The following is a 14,087-nucleotide window of genomic DNA, read 5'->3' on the forward strand; positions in this document are numbered from 1 at the left end:
TGGGAAAACACTTTATTCAGCGAGGAAGGGATTGAATGATGAATTACAGAGCATCTACATAATATTCAGTGGAATACTGCCATTAGAATGGAGTAGGGGGCAATGCTGTGACTTAGCAAACAAAGCTGCTGCTTGCAACACAGGCTTCCTATATGAGTATCAGTTCAAGTCCTGGCTACTCCACTTCCAATGTAGCTCCCTGCTAATGTCCTGGGAAAATCAGTAGAAGATGGCTCTCAAGTGCTCTGGCTCCTGCTGCCCACATGTAAGACCCGGCTAGAGTCCCTGCCTCCTGGCTTCAGCCTGGTCCAGCTCTGGCTGCTACAGCCATTTAAGGAATGAACCGAGATGGAAGATTCTCTCTTTGCTTCTCCATCACTCTGTGTAATTCTGCCTTTCAAATAAATAAATAAATACATCTTTAAAAAAGAAATGAAGTGGGGAGGGGAGAGAACAGGGAGGCAGAAGTTAGGAAGCAAGAGTTTAAGCTGTGGAGTGGGATGCCTGCATCCCTTTTGGAATGCCACTTCCAGTCCTGGCACTCTCACTTCTAATCCAATTTCTGTCTAATGCATTCAAGAGTCAAGATGACCCAAATGATTAGCCCACAATGTCGGTTCTGTAAGTGAACACTTTTTTAAAAATGAAGATAGGTAGGAATTTGGTTCAGTGGTTGGGCTGTTGCTTGGCACAGTGTACCCACATGGGAGTCCCTGAGTTCAAATCCTGATTCTACTTTCAATGCCCACTTCCTGATAATGAGCACCCTGGCAGGTGGCAGGTACTGAGTCAAATATTTGGATCTCTGCCACCTATGTGGGATACCAGGACTGGAGTTCCTAGGTCCCAGTTCAACTGTGGGTATTTAAGAGGTGAAGCAGTAGATGGAAGATCTATGTCTCTTTCTTGTCTTTCAAATAAATTAAAAAATAGACTAGAAAATGAAGATATTCTACATATAATGACATGGAGGAGGTTCAGTGTGTCTTTAATGGAAATGTGAGCTGACGGATACAGGGTCATTGTCACAATCTCTTGCCAAGACATTACAGGCATGATCTCATAACCACTCCTTGACCAAGATAACATAGCCATTTTACAGATAGAGAGATGAGGCTCCAAGAAATGCAGCACTTCACTCAAAGCCACAGAGCCAGCAGATGGATGAGCTGGGATTCACCCTGGGTGTGTCTGGTTTCCAAGGCCTTCCAGCAACACCAAATGGATCTGCATGGAGCCTTGCAAGAAACAGGGGCTTCTATAGTCACCTCCTTTTCACACCAGTCTAGACCATTTGTGTTCACAGATGAAGAAGCAACAGCTTTGTTTAGGTTTCTTTTGCACCTACCCCTACTTGGTCTCAAGACTCATAGTCAGAAAGCACACACTTTTTCCCCCAAGATTTACTTGTGGAATCTGATTCATTCTCCTTGGGGCCCTTTTACTATTTTATCTTCATGGTTCCAGTTCAACTCTCCTGGCAACAACCCAACAGCAGCTTTGCGCCTTGCCTGTACAGCCTCCTGGTTAGACAGGCCTGGGTCATCATCTACCCTGATCAGTCCTATCTCATTTCCTGCCTGCTCCCCATCCCCAGAACTGGACAGAGAACATGGGGCTGGCTGCCTCACGAGACTCCAAGTGGAGTAACTGCGGTGTGGCTGTGACATCCAACAAATATTGCAGGGTACAGGTCACTGTGGGCATGAAAGCTTCAGAACAAATGGTAAAGACCACCAAAGGCACAGCTGGATCTGAAGGGGCTGCTGATGTTCAGGAACACCTGCCTGGGCAAACAGTTCTAACAGGAGAAGCTGTTTGTTTTGCCTCCTGAACATATTACTTGCTGGGCGAAGGTTCTTGGAACCTGGGCCAAGGCTGGTAGGTGAACCCTGCCCCTGCCACGAACTGCAATTGCTTCTGGTGCTGACCAAAGCCTCTGAATCCATTCCAAAGCCCCCTCCCCCACCTCTGAGGTGGAGGTGGGGTGACAAGACTTTCAGGAAGTGGGACCCGGAGCTGCAGGGACATTGCCCAGGCTGAAGCTGACCCTGCTCCCCTGAGGGAGGAGATGTCTAGCTAGGCACCATTAAAGTTTTCCAAATGGGATGGAAAGCAGTAGCAGCTTTCATTCCAAGCTATCCAGAAACTTATCCCCTCCCTATTGGGTGTTTGATGCCAGGCTGGTCTTTGGGTCCTAAGAAATACATCATCAGGACTGGCATTGTGGCATAGCATGTAAAGCCTCTACCCATGATATCTGCAACCCAAACTGGTGCTGGTTCAAGTTCCAGCTGCTCCACTGCTGATCCAGCTTTCCTGGAAAAAGCCGCAAAAGATGGCCCAAGTGCTTGGTTCCCTAAACCCACGTACTAGACCCTAGACCTGAATAGAGCTTTTGGTTCTCTCTCTCATATACACATATACACATATACACACACACATTATTTATTTATTTCTCCCAGAATCCCACAATGGCAAGTCCTGCACTGAGCCAAAGTTAGTTTTGGGGAACCCACATGAGTAACAGGAACCCAGTTACTAGGGCCATCCCCACTGCTTCCCAGAGTCTGTATCAGCAAGAGGCTGGACTCAGAACCCAGAGTTAGGACTCAAATAGCAAATCCAGGTTCCAATATGGGAGACAGGTGTCTTACATGCTAAGCTAAACGCCTGATTCCAAATGAGATTTCTGATCTGATCCGAAGGTTTGATGATCTCCTAAGAAAGACACCCAGAACTTTTAAAGGGCATATTAACTTGCTGGAGCAAGAGTCTTGGTTTCTCTACACTCCCGGGCTGTCCTTACAAGAAAGCTTCTGTCTTCAATCAACTCATTCTCTTCAGCATTCTAGGTTGATGGCGCAGTGGGTCTCAACCAGCTGGAATAGGCAGGCTTCTCTCTTCCGTCTGCTTTGCACGGTCCTCAGATTCTTTAGCCCAGCACAACCAGCCTGTGGGCCACTATCCTTGCTAAGTGGGGCCACACCCTTTTAGGGATCTTCTGACCCTAATTTGCTAGTAACTGACATTCCAGTGGCATCTGGTGTGCCAGGGCCAGGGCCAGAGTCGGGGAAGTGGTGGGGAGGATGTGAACAGCCCTGAACTTGAGTTTTCGCCTAAGCTGTTCTATCTTGAAACAAAATTGTAACATTTATATTTGCTGCATGGATAGGTGATACACTTAGGCTAACTGAAGCAAACAACCTTCATTGAAGAATGAAGTTGCTGCTCTAATGAGTAAAATCCAAAACAAAGAGCACCACTAAACAGTCATTTTCCTAACCTGTGACCATCTTAATGACCGGTCGCAGTTAAAAGCACAAGAATAACTATCATATTTTGAAAGATCTACAGAAAAAAAAAATTTGATTACATCTAATATACTACATGAAAATTATACCATAAAATTGATCCTGCGGACTGGTACTGTAAATGCTCAATGGCTAAATCCTCACCTCACAAGCACTGAGTTTATTCATGGGCTCCAGTTTATGTCCCAGAAACTTCACTTCTCATCCAGCTCCCTGCTTGTGGTCTGGGAAAGCAGTAGAGGATGGCCCAAAGCCTTGGGATTCTGTACCTGTGTGGAAGATCTGGAAGAAGCTCCTGGCTCCTGGCTTCAGATCAGCTCAGTTTTGGCCATTGTAGCCATTTTGGAGAGTGAACCAGTGGATGGAAGATCTTTCAATGTCTCCTTCTCTCTGTAAATTTGATCTGCCTTTCCAATTAAAAAAAAAATCTTTAAAAATGGATTCTGAGCTTACATATAAAATATAAAACAGAAAAACATTTAGAGAAGAACGTTTAGGTGGAGCCAGTGCTGTGGCACATCTGGTTAAGATGTTTCTTGCAGGGCCTGGCGGCGTGGCCTAGCTGCCAAAGTCCTCGCCTTGAAAGCGCATGGATCCAATATTGGAGCCAGTTCATATCCTGGCTGTTCCACTTCCCATCCAGTTCCCTGCTTGTGGCCTGAGAAAGCAGTTGAGGACAACAAAGCTTTGGGACCCTAAACCCTCATGGGAGACCTGGAAGAAGTTCCTGGCTCCTGGCTTTGGATTGGTGCATCACCGGCCATTGAAGTCACTTGGGGAATGAATCATTGGATGGAAGATCTTTCTCTCTGTCTCTCCTCCTCTCTGAATATCTCTCTGACTTTGCAATAAAAATAAATAAATCTTAAAACCCAGTTTCCTTCTAATGTGCCTGGGAAAGCACAGGAAGATGATCCATATACCTTGGCTCTTATTATCTATGTGGGAGACCCAGATGAAGTTCCTGGCTCTTCATTTTATGCTGGCCCAGGCTTTTCCATTGTAACCATCTAGGGAGTCGATTAGCAGATGAAAGATCTCTCTGTCTGTCTCTCCTTCTCTTTCTCTGTAACTCTGCCTTTCAAATACATAAGTAAACAAAGAAGAAGAAAGAAAACCTTTGAGTTCTGGGTCTCAGCAGAAAATCCTTTGACTTGACACCAACATATAGTCCATGAAAGGAAACAGTGATAAACTGTACTACATCAAAACTGAAGAATTTGCCCTGCAAAAAACCTAAAATAATGAACAACAACACAAAACAAACCAGAATGGGAAAAAGAAAGTTACTAACTTCATATCTGGCAGAGGGGAGGTAGCATACAAACAACTACAAAAAGCTGAGCTTGAATTCATTTGCTTTTGCTAATTGTTGTAAAGATTAATAGCCCACTATGTGGCTATGGAATATTTAAAATCTGTATGACTTGAAGTTTCCGTACATACTACATACACATACAATTTGGGACAATATGAAAAATGAATGTCACATACCTCATCAATCATTTTTTAAAGATCAATTACATGTTAAAATGATAATCTGGCTAAATGCCATTGAAAAAATACAGTAAAATAAACATCTTAAAGGCTATTATATTTTATTTAAACATTTATTTATTTTCGTCTATTTGAAAGGCAGAACTAGAGAGAGAGAGACACAGGAATCTTCCATCCAGTGCTTCATTCCCCAAATATCCACAACAGTCTGGACTTGGTCAGGCCCAAGCCAGGAGCAAGAGCTTCATCCAGGTCCCCTGCGCAGGTGCTGAGGGTCCAAGCACAACAGCCATCACCTGCTGCTTCCCACGACACATCAGGAGGTCGTTGGATCAGAAGTGGCAGTGCCAGGACTCAAAGAGAACACAGCCATCTCAAGCAGCAGCTGTCCCAAAGATGTTAGGTTTTAATTGACTCCTGGAATACTTAAAGGTTACATGTGTGGGGGTTGGCGTTGTGGCAAAGTGGATAGAGCCACCCTACAACGGCATCCTCTTTAGGTGCCAGTTTGTGTCCTAGCTACCTCACTTGCAATCCAGCTCCATGCTAACACACCTGGGAAAGCAATGGAAGATAGTCCAAGTGCTTTGGCCTCCTCCACCCATGTGAAAGACACAGAAGAGGTTCCTGGCTCCTGGCTTTGGCCTGGCCCAGCTTTGATCATTGCAGCTACCTGGTGAGTAAACCAGCGCATAAAAGAACTCTTCCTGTGTCTCTCCCTCTCCCTACAACTCTGCCCCTCAAACAAACAAATATATATATATATTTGAAAAGTTAGAGCCTGGTGCGATAGCGTAGTGGTTGGAGTCCTCGCTTTGCACGCACCTGGATCCCATATGGGTGCCAGTTCTAATCCTGGTGGCCCTGCTTTCCATCCAGCTCCTTGCTTGTGGCCTGGGAAAGCAGTTGAGGATGGCCCAAGGCCTTGGGATCCTGCACCCTCATGGGAGACCTGGAAGAGCTCCTGGCTCCCAGCTTCAGACTGGCTCAGCACCGGCTGTTGCAGTCACTTGGGAAGTGAACCATCGGATGAAAGATCTTCCTCTCTGTCTCTCCTCCTCTCTGTATATCTGACTTTCCAGTAAAAATAAATAAATCTTAAAAAGAAAAAAGAACCCTCATGTAAGATCCACTTTAAAAAAAAAGTTACATATGTAACTTATTTCCACTGAAGAGCACCATTTCAGAGTGATGGCCAAAACAAGGCCTCCATCTTAAGGTGTTGGGTAATGAGTGTATGCAGCTATGGCTTAAACATGTTCCTTTCATCTCATGCGCTGGAGACTTAATCCCCAAATCCACATCTTATTGGCCTTTGGAGGTGGGATCTTGCATGTGACTAGCTCCTGAGGGCATCAATTCAGTCAGTCATGGATTAAGCAGTGATTGAGGGAATGGCTATGCCATAAAAGAGAGCTCTCCCTGGCATGGTAGCTCTGTCTCACCCTTGGATGTCATCCACCACGGATCATCAAGCAGTAAGACCCTCAGCAGAAGTTGAGCAAGTACCAGCACCACATTCTTGGACTGCCCAGCCTAATGGAAGTTCATCCCTTACAAACTGCCCAGGCTGTGGAATTTAGTTACACCAACAGAAAGTGGGCTAGGATAACACATGTGTTAAAATTTACTGACCTGTACAGATAGGATCTGTGTGGTTTACTGAATGTAATTATATCATAAGGTCTCATACTCTTTCCACACCCAACATAACCTCCCTGAACAATGCAGACTACAAAGAACTCCCAAGTTGTAACAGCCACAAATAAAGATTTTGAGCAAAATATTCTACATTTTTGGACCTTCAAATGAAACTACTGGCCTATGTGTATTCTGGGGGTATGTGAACAAAGCATGTCAGAAGTCCGGCAAATTGTCTCTAAAAATCAAGACATTTCTTTGAAGTTTGGAATACTTGGCCAGGGGGTAGGGGATGGGGGGGAAGTAACTAGGCTGCTGGTGCTCCCTGGAGTTATTGGTTGGATATAGACAGAGAGGAAAGAGAGCCAGGAGTCAGGCACGGAGGCTGATTCAAGACCCTGGACCCTCAGTGGACGAGAGGCTGTTATATGCAAGGGCTGGGTTTCGGCTTTCTAGGGATAAACCTCTGCATATTTTCTGTTCACTCCCAGAGGAATGTGAATTACACAATGTCAAAGGGTTAGGAGAGCTTTTCATGCACGTGGTTTCCAAGGAATGCAGCGCGAAGGCCCCCCCCCCATCAAACCCACAGCCCTGTTGGCGCCAAAGCAGCCTCTTGAGGAATCTCAGAACGTGGACAGAAACGAACGCTGACTGTCCAAAGCAAGCAAGGGCCAGAGAGGTTGAACAACTTCTCTAGAGCCATAACTGAGTTAGAAAAGGCAGGTTTAGGTCTTCTCCTGTCCTTCAACTTCCAAATCAAGGAGCACTTGCATGTCACTGAGGTTTCTAAAACAAGGCTCAAGTGCTAGAAACACAGCTCATTTGATTGTAAAAAGGATGTGTCCCTGGTAGGACAATTAGTGTCTGTCATTGTCAGGACACTAGGGCGTGAAATAATAGCCCGTACGCTGGCCTGCCAGGGCATCCTCAATAGCCAGCCCAGCTTGGCTTAGCCAGTTCACTCTGCTGAAGCCTTCTCCCTTGCACTCTATGAACAGTTGCTGAACTATGAGCCTCCAGGTCACGGAAGGAATGTGCACAGCCATTGTTACACAAGCAAGGCCTGTAAAACAATTCTCCCCGGCAAGCTACGGGTGAACGTTGCCTTGGCCAAGCTGTTAAAGCATGTTTCTTTCTTCCTTTCTTTTTTTTTTACAGCATGTTCTTATGTAAGTAGGCTCATATAACCGTCTCCACAACACTTTTCACAGGAGAAAAGTTTAGCCTCAAGTCCCCAGACTGCTCAACTGCAAAGTTGTATGTTTGAGCCCCAGACTGGCTCTCTTTTGGAGTTCCCAGTTTTAGATTGAAAGGAAAACATAATGAGGGCTTCACATCCAGGGTTCAAAATGATTAAGTCCATGTTAAGGGGTGAGTCCATGTTAAGGGGTTCAGTGAGCTACTCTGCTTCCAATCCAGCTCCCTGCTAATGCTGCTAAGAAGTAGCATGGGGATGGCTCAAGCACTCAGGTACTTGCCACACACATGGGAGACCCAGATGGAGGTCCTGACTCCTAGCTCCAGGCTGACACAGCCCCAGCTAATGGAAGGGAGTGAACAGGCCAAGGGAAGATCTTTTCTCTGTGTCATTTTGCTTTTCCCATAAAGAAATAGATAAATCTTTTAAGGGAGAGTAGTGGCATTGTGACATGGTAGGTTAAGTGGCCACTTGCAACATAGGCATCTCATTTAGAGGGCCTATTTGATCCCGGTTGTTCTCACTTCTAATCTAGCTCCCTGTTAATGCACTTGCACAAGCAGCAGAAAATGGTCCAAATAGTTAGGTCCTTGCCACACTGGTGAGAAACCCTGGGGTGAGTTCTTGGCCCCTGGCTTTGGCTTAGATCAATACCAGCCATTTTGAGAAGTGAACCTATGTCTGTCTCTGCCCACCCCACCTTTAACTCAGTCACTCTGCCTTTCAAATCAATCAACCTTAAAGAATAGTGCAAAAAGCACAAGTACGATTACACAATAGTAAAAAGGCTTAAGCCCACAGTCCTATCATTTCAGAAACTGGACTGGAGTCCTAGTCTCCTTAGGAAGTCATCTTGTCCATGCCACCCATCAAATTCCACTCTGATGGACACTCTTAATGGTTATGCACACTTTTTTTTATCTTGCATCAGTGTTCTAAGGTCTTACCCTATAGATCTCTTGTTTAGGAGAGCAATTCTTCCCATGAACACCAGTTCACTCACCCGCATAACCACTGCACTCTCTGTATCAGATGGCAGCCTACCACTACATGCACGACGGAGGTGGCTAACTACAACAGCTGTGCTCCATTCACTGACTATGAGATCCAAGTTCATAGTTCATTTTTCCCTGCTGTTCCCTTTGGATTATAAGAGCCCCAGAGGAATGTGTAAGGATATCATGGCCAGATCGTTTGTAAATCATTTGGGGGATTTGTCACTGAGTTCCTTTGTTATTGCAGTTAATAGTTTTCACTCAAAATACTCCCTGTCCCAACACAAGTTGCTGATACAGGAGGTGTATTTCAGTTGCTGGGCCTAGGTGATAATAGCTCCCTAGGGAGTGGTCCCTGAAGCCCCCTACCCCATGATCCTATTACTAGGTCAGTACCAGGCCTATGGACTTGCAGATCTCTGGACACCATGCCACCTCCTGGGAGCTTCAGCTACTGTTCTCTCTGTCCTTTCCTGCGCCAAATGTTCCTGACACCTGCACACAGCTGCCTCCCAGGCTGCCCCAGGCAAGCTGTAAAGGAGACCTAGACTAGGAGGCACTGTGCGTCCCAGGCTTTTCCTTAGATGCCTCCCTTGGATGGGGGGTGGTCTTCAGAAGCCCAGAAAATTTCTATCATCTTTCTCAGGAAAGGAGCATGTGGACAAGGGCAGGAGTAGGTGGCTGGGGAACTCTGGGGGAGGCAGTGGGCAGGCCCTGTCTTGGATAGAGGACTAGACTGGCGGCTGGACAAAAGCTAACATCTTGGCCACTGGCCAGGAGAAAGAATCAGGTCCCAGAGACCACGGAGGAATGAAGTCTCTCTCACTTTCAAACTGATTGGAACTGCTGGGAAGACAACATTCCTAGGTTTTCAGAAACCAGCCCAATCTCAGAACAGCAAATTCTATCCATCATCCCAGCCACCTGTTAAGTAGGGAAAACCAGCACCAAATTAACGAGGCTCATCAGGATGAAGTAAGGCCTATGATCAGGCAATTGGTAGGGGGAGGAGCCTGGGCTGTCACTCAAGACATATGTTTTTCAAAGTTTCCTGTTTTCTGCCTATCAAGCAAAAAAAAAAAAAAAAAAGAACACACACAGAGATCGGAAGGAACAGACTGGACTTGTGGGGGTGGAGAGGAGGGAAGTGGGGTTGGGCAGCACAAGAGCAGGTTGTATGTGACTAGCGCCAAAAGAGCAGGGGACACAAGTCCAGGCCGCTTCCACTTCACACACTTGGCACACTGTACAGCAATTCTTTTATGTTTCTTCCACTAATGTGCAAACTCCTGGAATATGGAGGACGGAGTTCCATGGTCTCTCTCGGCAGAGTGCCCACTAAGCGCTGGGCACAGCCTGTGTCCTTAGGAGCATGTATGCGAGGTTGGCCAGCAGAAGCTTGTAAAGGAGGGAAATCAGGCAAAGCTGCCTGCCAGCAAGGCTGCAGGCAGAGGGGCGCGAGAGGGCTGGGAAAATTAGGCCAAATGCTTGAGAATTCTTTATCTCTCTGGACAAATGGGTTTCCTCTCAACACAGACTCTTTTTTCAGATCTGCTGCCCAGCCCCACTCATAGAGGTCACGGCTTGGAGCAGGCCTGTTTTGTTTACACATAAACTCAACGGTAAGAAATGTCCCACACTGTGGCCTGATGGGCCTGTGTTAGCAACTTAAGGGATGTACATTTGGGGGAATAACTTTCCCAGGAGTCCAGAGGTGAGCCTGGAAGACAGGGGATGGGTGAGGAGGCCCAGGAAGGAAGGAAGGAAGGAAGGAAGGAAGGAAGGAAGGAAGGAAGGAAGGAAGGAAGGAAGGAGAGAGAAAGGGTTAAGAGACCCAGCTCTCTTGCTCCCAGTGCAGTCCACAGACCAGCCATCTCCACGGAGCTTTCTCTAGTCATTAGGCACTGATAGAAACCACAGCCTACTTTCTAGTTTTGAGGAATTAGAGATTGAAGAGTGTCCTGATCTTGCCAAAAGGAAGTATTTGCTTACTTTTTTTTTTTAATACCAGATTTAGTCCTGTAAGACACAGCCTTGTGCAGGCCCCTTCTCCCTGAGCCAGGCCCGGACCCCATCTGGTTAACCCACACCAAAAGTGCTGTCCTCACCACAGATTAGCTGCTGGCTGGGCTGGGCGGTAGGGCAGGCTCCCGAGTGCAGGCCTCCCCTCTGCTGGGCGCAGCTGATAGTACCAGGCTAAAAACATCTGACCCAGGACGGGCTTCCACTTTTGCAAAAACTCTCAGGGGTCCTGCAGCCACCGGGCCAGTTCCCAGGACTCATCAGAGCTCCTGGGACCAGCACACTCTCCAGCTGCCAGTCCCCACCCGAGGACAGAGCAAACAGGCTCAGGAGTAGGAAGCCAGGACGGAAATTCGTGTTTTAGTGGCTGAAGAGCAGAGGGGCAACGTTTAGGGGCCTGGGCTGGGGCCAGTGGGGCAGATGCCCAAGTGAACCCTTGAAGGGGGTGCCGTGGGGACACAGCAGAGCCCTTGCCCTTGCCCCTCCCCCTCCGGGGCCAACTGCTACAGGTCCACGCTGGGGTTTCCGTCCTGCGCCCATAGAGAGAAAAATCCAGAGTCCCGGGTTAGAACTCAGACGCACGGTGGGTTCACTGCAGCCAGAAGCAGCAGCCCCAAGCTCCAGCTTTTCCGGGGCCCTGAGTGCAAGACAGGGAGGGGCACCTATGTCCCTATGCACGCCACCCAGACATGCAGCAGCTGCAGGCTGCAAGGCCACGAGTGGGATGGGTAGCGAACCCCTACAGGATTCCCCCAAGCCCCTTGGGAGAGCAGAGTGCGACGCCTCCTACCTGAGCGGACGGATACCCTGCAGCTTCGCGTCCTGCCCACCCCGAGGAAGGGCGGCCCGTGCCCCCAGTACTCCCGTGCTGCCGGCGCACAGCCTCCCCAGGCGCAGCATCCCGACGCAGACAGCCTTGTCTCTCTTCGCCCCGCGTCCCGGCGGCCGGACTAAACTTTTAAAGTAAGTTGAGGCGGAGCGAGCGCGCAGCAGGCAAGGAGGCGGGGAGGGTCGCCTCTGCCTATGGGGTGCGGAGGACTCGGTCCCGGAGGGGCGGGGCGAGGCGAGGCGAGGCGAAGCTGAGTGGCCACACTGTCCTGGGGGCCACCGTCCCTGAGACCCGCAGCCCTCCGCGCCCACCCACAAATTGCCTTCTGCTTTTTTTCTGCAACCAAGACAAGGGGCTCCCTCCCCCACCAACTGAGTCTTGAGGGCTCAAGAGTTTGTTGATTTCGTAAAGGGGACAGAAAATCACTGGTGAGTTGCTCAGGCCCGAATTAGCGCATAGATCACGTGTCCTCCGCCCCTCGCGTTGCCTGCCAGAGGCCAGCGGAGCCGGTGTGAGGTGCCCGCTGGCGTGCCAGCTGGAGCAGAGGCCCGCGGAGCCGGCGAGGCGACCGGTATGCCGAGTACTGCAGGAAGCTCCTCCAGGCGTGGCCCGAGGCCGGACCTTCAGTTTGGCTAAGGACACCTGTAGGTATCTGGGTCTGGCACGCAGCATCCTCCCACTCCTCCACCGGTGGCTAAGGCTTGACCCTCCCTGTAAGGTTCCGGGACTCTGTTCCCGACTTAGGTATCCCTCCCCTATCCCCATGGGCCCGCCTTGGCCTGGGCCCTGCTGGGAGGCATGCAGGGAAACAGGGAAAGCTGCGTGGGAGGTCCTGTCGTTCCTCCTGGCTGGCTGGAGGCGCCGGTGCAGGTGGACAGAGAGGTGCACCGCCAAGACCCCACAGGCCCTTCTATATCTGGTCCTTGCCAGGAGGCTCCAAAGAGTGGCTCACAGTGGCTTGGGCTAGCTTTAACCCTTCTTTCTGAGAAAGAGGGGGAAAAGGTCTTGCCAGGGCGACGGTCCCTCTCCTGATCTACCACAAATGAAGTAACCTCGGGGCAGCTGAGCCGCTGAGGGTGGAGCTGGCCCTGAGGAGACCTTTACCCTTTGCTGGGAACGTCTCAGCTGAGGTCATGAGCAGGTTCCAGGGTGCAACTTTTCCCGATGTGACCTCATCCCTCCCACCTCCACGGCCTGGAGGGTCCTTATGAGGTGGGAGAAAAAAAGTCTGAATTCTTATCCCAGGTCCTTGCCTGCTATGCTGAGAAACACCCTAAGGCCAGTGCAGATCTAGGGCACAAAGTGGGAAAGTGTTTAGAAGTTGAACACACACACACACACACACACACACACACACACACACACACACACACACACACGAGTATAGGAGTAGAGTGGGCCCAGAGGCAGGTGGTGGGAGAAGGAAGGTGGAGAGTGAGCACCCTGCCCCTTCCTTTTGTAAGGTTGTGTGCTCTCCTGAAAGTCTACAGCACTTTCATAAAATTCCAGTGGGGCTTCCCACTTACATTGGCATGATCACATTCACCTCCAACCCCCCCAGGGCCCAGATGAAAACAAGGCATTGTGGGAAAGAGGGTGTCCTGCAGAAGAATTGAGTCACACAGGCAGGGCCTGAGGCTTGGGACCACCAGCTCAGCCAGCCAGCCATCCTATCCCACATCTCTCACACTTCATACCATGTGGGGTTGGGCCAGAGGGAAGACAGGAGCTGGGCTTGCAAAGGCCTGCCCTTCTCCTTCGAATATCTCCCTGTCTCTGCTGGCTGGGCCCAGGGGAGATAGGGTGCAAGTTTGAGGCCCAAGTTTGAGTTGCAAGTTGCTGGGTGTCCATGGGTCCCTCATTGCTCGGCTCTGGACCTCTGAAGGGAGAGGCAGATGCAGATCTGGTGGGCCCACCCATACCCTCTGCTAGTGTGACAGAGTCCTGGAGAGAAAAGGAGGGAATGGGTTCCATCTTAAATGCCTTTTTTCTTTTTTTTAAGATTTATTCATGTTTCATTGGAAAAGCAGATTTATAGAGAGAAGGAGAGACAGAAAGATTTTTCATCTGCTGGTTTGTACCCCAAATGACCACAAAGAGCCAGAGCTGAGCCCACCCAAAGCCAGGAACTTCTTCTGGGTCTCCCACATGGGTGTAGGGTCCCAAGGATTTGAGCCATCCACTGATGCTTTCCCAGGTCACAAGCAGAGAGCTGGGTGAGAAGTGGAACAACCAGGGCACAAACTGGTGTACATGCGAGATGCCAGTGCTTGAAGGAGGAAGATTAGACAATTGATCCATCATGCTGGGCCCAGGTCTTGAACTTTGCTCATTCCTGAGTGATCCCCTGAAAGTGGGGAGCAGGACACATGGGCCATCCATAACCCTTCTACTTCCTTCTTCCTCTTTCCTACCAAGTCGATTCCCCGGGGCTTGCTTTCTGAGCTAAGCACACCATCTGCAAGCTGCAGGCCTGATGGCGGTCTGTGGTCTAGCTTCTGCTGGTGTCTGAGTCAGCCCTTATTACTCTCCCTTTTGCCAAGATTCCTGCTCCTGGAGCTTCAAAGCAGAGGCTCACAATATAAATA

General features: G+C 49.1%; 1 protein-coding gene across 1 annotated transcript in view; it reads right to left on the reverse strand.

The window, feature by feature from the left end:
- ACSF2 (acyl-CoA synthetase family member 2) overlaps positions 1–11,611 on the reverse strand; it is a 32,790-nt gene extending 21,179 nt beyond the window's left edge. The window contains exon 1 of the mRNA XM_041000737.1: positions 11,461–11,611. Within this exon, the coding sequence (XP_040856671.1) occupies positions 11,461–11,570 (110 nt within the window). The 5' untranslated portion in view covers positions 11,571–11,611. The remainder of the gene's footprint in view (positions 1–11,460) is intronic.
- Positions 11,612–14,087: the final 2,476 nt, after the last annotated feature.

Source organism: Ochotona curzoniae, unplaced genomic scaffold, assembly GCF_017591425.1.
Source record: "Ochotona curzoniae isolate NIBS_2020 unplaced genomic scaffold, NIBS_Ocur_1.0 scaffold_2453, whole genome shotgun sequence".
In the NCBI taxonomy this organism is placed as follows: domain Eukaryota; kingdom Metazoa; phylum Chordata; class Mammalia; order Lagomorpha; family Ochotonidae; genus Ochotona; species Ochotona curzoniae.